A 7,430-nucleotide genomic window follows, 5' to 3' on the forward strand; every position below is an offset into this window, starting at 1 on the left:
CCAGCTTCCTCCGGATAAAGTGACTCTCGCTTAGAGGGCCGTTATTCAGTGGTGGATGGAGCGCAGCACCAAGGGAGCGAGCTTGGGCGCTCTGAAGTTCAAGCTGATGGCGGTGACAAGCAGAAACCATCCTTCCGCCAACAGTCGGGTTTCCCTGACAGCAGCGAACCACAGCGCAGCTTTGGTTCCCTGAGAGAGGCAAAGACTGGCTTCAGTTCTGTGGTTCTGAAGTCAAGGTAAGGGCAGGTTAGAATTCAAGTCCGTTTAGGGAGGAGGTTGGGGCTGGGTGACACCTGCCCTCCCACTCCCAGGCCCAGGCTCCTCCTTGCGGTGCAGGACCTTGGACTGCCAGCACCCGCGCAGTTCTAAGTTCCGCAGTTCTGGCATCTTTGACACTCCTGATTTTGCCATCTTCCCCTCACCCCTAATACTTGTCTCTGGGATTCGAAGGACCGAAGAAAAAGGCGGAGGTTGTGTCACGCCTTCGGTCTGTGACTTGTTTGGACAAAGCAGTGGGGATGCAGGGTCTGGAGAAGTGCGAGTCATTTTGCGGGGAAGCTGCGCCAATCTGCTCCTCACATCCTAGGGTGGTCTAGGAGACCGCTCCTGGGCTGTGATCTTCCGTCTCAAGGCCTCCTCCTTCCCGCTTTTCTATCCTAACTAGGATAGCACCCAGAGGTCTAAAGGTTCCTCCGGTAGCTCTCCGAGTCCGGATCTGGAAAGTGATCCAGCCAAGGCTGTGAGACCGCCCTCCTCTTCCTGCGGTGTTCCTTCTTCCCCCAAATGGGAAGGAAAGCCCTAAGGCCTTGAGTTGATACTAAAACCCCCCCCACGCCCATTTCATCGTTCTTAGTTTGGGGAGGTGTCTCAAAGCCAGTAACTTACACAAACACACACACACACACACACACACACAGAGTTTAAAACGTTTGGAATAGACCATATCATTCTTGCACAAGTTATGACAATTTTTTCCGATTATTTTATCTTCTCCCCAAGGGTGGAGGACGTCGGAAAACCCTAAAGGATTTTCTTCACAGCTTATAATGTGTTCAATGAAATCTACCAAGGATCAGTAACATATGCCTATTATTTTAATAATTTAATAGTACTAGGGGTTTTAAATTTGATTTTAATAGGGGGTTGCTTTAGGAGTTGGCTCTCGAGCAGCTCACAGGGCCGCTGGGGAGGGCTAGCTGGTGTCTTTCACTTTCTAGGGGCACACACGCACACAGCCCCCAGGCTGGAGTCCTTCCTTCCCCATTGAATTGGTGTCATGGCCTCCAAGAGGTCAGGGTTGCCTTTCTCTCAAGTGGCCCTCAGACCTAACCTGCAGAGCCCTGTGGTTTAGTCAAGGGCCAGAGGGGAAGATATGCAGCAGCCAACCACGCTTTTGGTCTCCAGCAGAGCCCTGTGCGCCTGGGCAACCCTGTGGAGGTGTCACTGTCGCTGCCCAAATTTTCATCACTGGGTACAGGGTATGTGACTTGGGGACTGCCAGGGACTCTAGAGATACAGATACTAAAGAAGGTGGAGGTATCTTGATGGCTCAGGGATTTATAGAAAGAATTTTCCCCACTCCTACCGTTCAAGTATGAAAATTATTGCCTTCTTCCTTGGAGCGACTTGTTTGAAAATTCTGATAAAAGTCTTGCAGAGTAGGGGATTGAGGCTGCACAGAGAAAGCTGGGTCAGCGTTCTGCCTCACTTCCACCTAGTTATTTTAGTCTTTATTGTTTCACTGAATTCTTGAAGAGATTCTTTTGGGACCAACATTTTGTTGCATTCCTAAATTAAAATGTTGTCAATTTATCATCTTCTTCTCTCAAACATTCTGCTTATTGGTGTGCAGTGGCCGTGCAGATAAGCTGGGTTTCTTTAACAAGCTGTTCAGAATTTCAAGAAAAAAAAAACTATTGGTAGAAATGGGAACTGTAATCATTGGGCCAAGTTCAAAAACAAACTACTCAGCTCAGTTTTAAGTGTGCAATTAAAAATAACTTTACCTTAGCTTTCCAGAGGGACAGGAAAGGGGGCAGGGATAAGGGAAAACAAAGAATAAGGAAATATTTAGTGCTCTTAAATCCAGTCCAAGTAGCTGAAAGAATGGCATTCCCTCAGATAATGGAGCCATTAGAAACTCTGAAGGTTCCTGCCACTGTTCCTCACAGAGGCTTTCCAAAATTTAATTCACTCTCAGCTATAAAACAAAGGACATAGAAAAGAATTTTTAGACTTTCTGCCAAAGGGGCAGTTTGGCCCAGTTTCTATGCATACATACACCTTCCTTTCCAGAATGTGAGGTGGTGCAGCTGATCCATGTGGACCCTCCTCAGCTACCTCATTCCCATTTCTTCAATAACTTTGCTAGAAAAAAAATGGTATGTTCATGCAGTTTCAACACATTTTATTATATTTCTGTATGCATTACTTTCAAAACATATCACAAGAAATGATCAAGCCACTTAAAACCTTCAAATAAAAAATCTGAAACAGTTTATGCCCACAATTGTACATATTTATAGTTAAGAAACATTCTTTATAAATATTGTTTCCTCTGTAGCAAGTTAATACCATAATTTAATTACAAATGGATAAATATGGTAACGGATATTTACAAAAGGAAAGGTGTTATTAAGGAAAAAGCTAACGGCACAACCTTTATTTTCCCCCCACAATCTTTCATACAGAAACTAACAAATTGAACTTGCAAAAGCACTAAAACATCACATGTAAACCCAGCTAACAGAAAAATACATTCACAAGCATTGGTGGTGTCTATGTGTGTGCTGTGGATCAGTGTCGAAGAGACAGAAGGGAGACTTTGGCACAGCTCGTTGTTTTCCAGTCTATAGTCGTATGAAGTTTACAATCAAGTTGCCTCATTAAAAAAAAACAATATTCAATACCACAATACAAAATAAACCATTTTCTTCCACATTACTTAAAAAGAAACCAAGTAGACTAAAAAGATAAAAGAAAAACCCATCACTTTGGGGGAAGGGAAGGCAGGGACGAACGCAATCCAGAGGGTTACAAAATGGACAAACTTCTATACACCAAGAAGCCATTAAAACCACCTCAGAGAAGGAAGGAGTCCGCTATGTACACAGTTTTGCCAGAAGACTGGGAACGCGGTGAGAAGGAAAGAGGGCATGAGGGAAGGAAAAGTGGGTCTGGTTCAATATTTTTATGGGGCTTTTTTATTTTTAGCTTCAGAGACTGCATTAGGGATATTTTTGCTTTTCATGCCTAGATTATTTTTTAAAAAACTTTTAAAAATCCTTCTGCTGGTAAAATCATTTTAATCATCATAAAAATCAGATTCATAATTTTAACAACACAATCACAGGGTGCCCTCAGGGCAACGGAGGACTGCTACGCCAGGGTGGGGACTGGGAGAAGGAGAGAGGCCCTTAACCCCTCACACGTACCATTCATTGAAGTTGGAGGAGAGGCCACTGTGGCCCCCGGCAGTTCCGCCGCCCCCGCCGGAGCTGCCGCCGCCCCCGCCTCCCGCCCCACCGCCCCCTCCGCCAGAGCTGCCGCCTGCACCGCCGCCGCCTGAGCCTCCGCCCCGATGCACAGCGGACGCCGCCGCCGCCGCCGCCGCCGCCGCGGGTGAGAGGTTGGAGTTGCTCTGGGGCTCGGCGCTGGGGGACACCAAGCCCGGAGGCGTGGAGGACTCATAGCCAGAGCTGGCAGCTGGGGAGGACTCGGAGCCCTGCGGGGAGGACTCATGGACCTGCAAAACAAAAGTCGGGAGGGGAGACCAAAGGGGACTGGGTGTGAGTGCAGCTACTGTGGGGCCAGGTCCCTGGAGGAGCACCCACAGAAATATCCCCCGCCGCCCTGGCCCCGGGGAACCCGTGCCTTCCCAGGCCGGCTGAGGGGGTTCAGGCTGGTTGTGAGCCAGCGCCACGGCCGGCCGCTTTGCCCCTTTCCTGGCCTCCCGGGTGGTACCTTCATGTGTTTCCGAAGAGAGCTGGGGTGCGTGTATGACTTGTCGCACATCTTGCACAGATAGGGCTTATCGGAGGTGTGGACGTGCATGTGCTTCTTCCTGTCGCTGCTGTTCGCGAAGCGCCGGTCGCAGCCCTCAAACTCACACTGGAACGGCTTCTCCCCTGTGGAAGGCAAACACGGACGGGCACTTGGTGTGGACACCCCGATCTCCTAGGGAACTCCCGCCCATCCTGGAGGGAACGAGGCCTCTTCCAGGAGGAAAAAAAGAGCGAGAAGGGTCTGGGTCCCCTAAACAGATCGGCCCCCTCTAAGCAAAGCTAAGGTGAAATTAACTGCCCCCCACCTGATGGTCCTGCTTTTCAATTTCATATTTTACCTTCCTTCTAGACTGATACTCATTTCCTCAAATTTTTAACTATGGGGTAGCACCTGGCCCTGCCTGCCTTTCAGTAGAGCTTCTTGGATTTGTAACTTCCAATGAGTTAGTCTCGCCATGGAGAAGCTGTTATTTATGACAAAATATTTGGGGCATTATGAAAATCACACAGACTGCTGGGCTGCTGTCAGTTTCTCTGGGGCCAGTGGGCAATTAGATTTGGAGTTGCTGTGTGTTGTTTGGGGACACGCTGTGGATAGTGACTGAGCCAGTATTTTTCGTCCAAAATCCTGCAAGTTAAATTAACCATAATTGTAATCTCACTTCCAGTTATTTTTAATAAGTTGTGGGGAAAAGATAAATATTAAAGATAAGGCAGATCTAGGGATCGGAAGAGGCACAGGCTAGGCAGCAGGGGTGGGGGCGTTAACAAAAGCTTTCAAAACCTTCCCGTTAATTTTCTGGCGGCCCCTGCATCCTGTTGCCAGAATTCCAAGCGCTTTGAGTCATTTAGAGGTGTGAGAACGAACATTGTTCCACTTGGAAAGGAGACCATTTAACGTTAAATTTCATTAACACCTAAATTGTTTTTTAAAGACATCCGCTCAGACACAGGAATCAAAAGCAAGCATTTCATGCAAATAAATTTCTCAAAATTTAAACCTTGTTAAAAGCTTGTCTCACACCTCTCCTAACTCCCTTCCTGGAAGAGAACAATAGGCCGCTGGCGCATCCCCACTACGGAGTAAATATTGACGGTAGAAGTTGCTAAAACATTGGCCTTCTTTTAAGAAATCGTCTGGCACGATTTTGGATGGGACCTGGTCATGAATGAGTAATCTATGAAGCGAGAGGTGCGTTCTTTTGCGGCTCTCTCTTGTCACGCAATTGTTCCCCGGGACATCGCTGGCGGGGTCGTCGGTCCGAGTTAGGAATAGCAAACCCTTTGGTGCCATTAGGCAATTTCCCAAACCACTGCGATCCCATCCACCCTGAGATGGACTTTAAAAGCGAGAAATATTTTACCCCTTCCCCTCACTTAATTGGAAACAGTTCTGGAAGGACACTTGGACCCCTAGTAAAATAAGTGGCAAAACACAAGCCAATCGAACAGACACACCCAAAGCAAAAAAGCACATTCAGACAAGCTGGCAAATCCTCTCAAGGCTCCATTTCCAGGTACACAGTTGGAGAGCAGTTTTATTTTGTGCGCTCTATTTAGAACGGAAATTATTAACCGGGCCGAGCAATTATGAACCGAGTGAACCAACTGCATCACCCAAAGTGTACACTGGTTATTAAAAACTCAATTTCCACACATGGAAAAAAAACAGCTCAATAAGAGTCTTTCATTTTCCAACAAAAATAAGCCGTTGGCTCCCTCCACACAAAAAAACATCTCCCAATCCAGGGTTAAGGGCGGGCATTCAGCGAGTTCTCTCAACCAAAGCCTCCTCCCTCTGCTCCTATCCCTGTTCTGGCCCGCGGTTACCTGTGTGGGTCCTTTTGTGGATCTTGAGGTTTTCAGAGCGCGCGAAGACCTTGCCGCAGCCCGGGAAGGGGCAGGGGAAGGGTTTCTCGCCCGTGTGCACACGGATGTGGTTGACCAGTTTGTATTTTGCCTTGAAGGGCTTGCCCTCGCGCGGACACTCCTCCCAGAAGCAGACGTGGTTGCTCTGCTCTGGGCCGCCGACATGCTCCACCGAGACGTGGGTCACCAGCTCGTGCATGGTGCTGAAAGTTTTGTTGCAGCTCTTCTTGGGGTTGCTCAGCTGCTCGGGGTCGATCCACTTGCAGATGAGCTCCTGCTTGATGCACTGCTGCCGCATGTAGCGGAAAAAGGCACCAGGGTGATGGTGATGGTGGTGGTGGTGGGCCGCGGCTGCTGCCATGTTCATACCCATGTTCATATTCATGGGGCCGTACTGGTTGTGGAGCTGAGCCGCCGAGTACGGGTCGGTCCGCGGGCTGGCCACCTGACGGTACTGCTCCGATCGCCCGAACACTTCGCCTGGCAGCCCGAGGCGCATCTGCCCGTTGAGCACATTCTGTGAGCCATGAGGCCCGTGCTGCTCAGGGAGGCCGGGGAAGAGGAGGTGACCCTGCGCATCCGAGTGCGCGTGGTGCAAGCCGCCAGCTCCTGGTCCGAACAGCCCGTGCTGCCCGCCTCCGGGCGCCGAGTCTCCGAAGCCACGGCTACGAAACAGAAAGTCCCGGGTGGAGTTGAAGGGCGGCCCGGAGTAGGAGCCGACGTGCGCGGCGTGGGGCCCGAGTGCCGCGGCAGCGGCGGCAGCCGCAGCGGAGCCAGGGTAGGCGCCGGGGCCTTGCGACGTGAACGCTGAGCTCTGACCCGGGGACAGCTCGTGGGCGCCCGGGTTGAGCTTGAAGGCACCCATGTGAGCAGCCGCGGAGTCCACGAAACCGTTCTGCGCCGCCGCCAGGCTGAGTTCACGGTCCTGCATTTCTGCCGCTGCTGCCGCCGCGGCTGCGGCCGAGTGATGATGGTGGCGCGCGAAGCTGCCCACCCCGATGGCCGGGAACTGCGGCCCCGCGTCCAGCAGCATGGCCAGCGCGCCCGCCCGCCCCGGCGAGCCCCTCGCCTTCTAGGCTCCCACACCCGCTCCGCGCGCAGGGAGTCAAGGAGCCGCCGGGCTCCGGCTCCGAGACCAGGCAGCGGTGGTGGTGGCTTCAGCCCGGAGAGCAGCGCTTCGGCTCCCGCCGCCTCTGCCGCCTGGACGTGCTCCGGGCGTCCGGGACTCGAACGGAGGCGCGGAGAGGAAGAGGAGGAGGAGGCGCGGGAGGAGGAGGAGGTGGAGGAGGAGAAGAGTCCAAAGCCAGGCGGAGAACCAAAGTGTATTAAAGGAGCTGCGGCGGGGGCGGGCGGGCAGGGCAGGGCAGGGGAGGGGGGGCGGGAGGAGGGAACAGCAGGGAGGTGTGGGGAGCTGAGCGGAGAGGGGAGTCGAAGGCGGGCGAGATTAGCGCCGTCGCCCCCACCCCTGCACGCACCCGCGCGCGCACGTACAATCACTCTCGCGCGCGCCCTGGGGACCACAAACCAGGCAACGCCAAGAGGCACCCGCAAAATGAA

The 7,430-nt window shown here is 51.8% G+C and overlaps 1 protein-coding gene across 1 annotated transcript; it reads right to left on the minus strand.

Moving 5' to 3' along the window:
* Positions 1-2,471: 2,471 nt before the first annotated feature.
* ZIC2 (Zic family member 2) lies at positions 2,472-7,157 on the minus strand. The gene is made up of 3 exons (XM_037143377.2): positions 5,835-7,157; positions 3,964-4,127; positions 2,472-3,745 (listed from the first exon to the last, which is right to left on the minus strand). The coding sequence occupies exons 1-3, from the start codon at positions 6,904-6,906 to the stop codon at positions 3,425-3,427; spliced, it is 1,557 nt and encodes a 518-aa protein (XP_036999272.1). The 5' UTR covers positions 6,907-7,157; the 3' UTR covers positions 2,472-3,424.
* Between the last annotated feature and the right edge of the window lie 273 nt (positions 7,158-7,430).

This window comes from Artibeus jamaicensis, unplaced genomic scaffold, assembly GCF_021234435.1.
Source record: "Artibeus jamaicensis isolate MK-2021 breed Jamaican fruit bat unplaced genomic scaffold, CSHL_Jam_final contig_1819, whole genome shotgun sequence".
In the NCBI taxonomy this organism is placed as follows: Eukaryota; Metazoa; Chordata; class Mammalia; order Chiroptera; family Phyllostomidae; genus Artibeus; species Artibeus jamaicensis.

What these genes read in the sequence shown, in the direction of transcription:
- ZIC2 (XM_037143377.2), bottom strand. Translation starts at nt 6,906, where the DNA reads ATGCTGCTGGACGCGGGGCCGCAGTTCCCGGCCATCGGGGTGGGCAGC. An exon ending in CCACAAAAGGACCCACACAG is followed by an intron (nt 4,128 to 5,834) that starts GTAACCGCGGGC and finishes TGCCTTCCACAG; the next exon opens with GGGAGAAGCCGTTCCAGTGT. An exon ending in CTCTTCGGAAACACATGAAG is followed by an intron (nt 3,746 to 3,963) that starts GTACCACCCGGG and finishes TTTGTTTTGCAG; the next exon opens with GTCCATGAGTCCTCCCCGCA.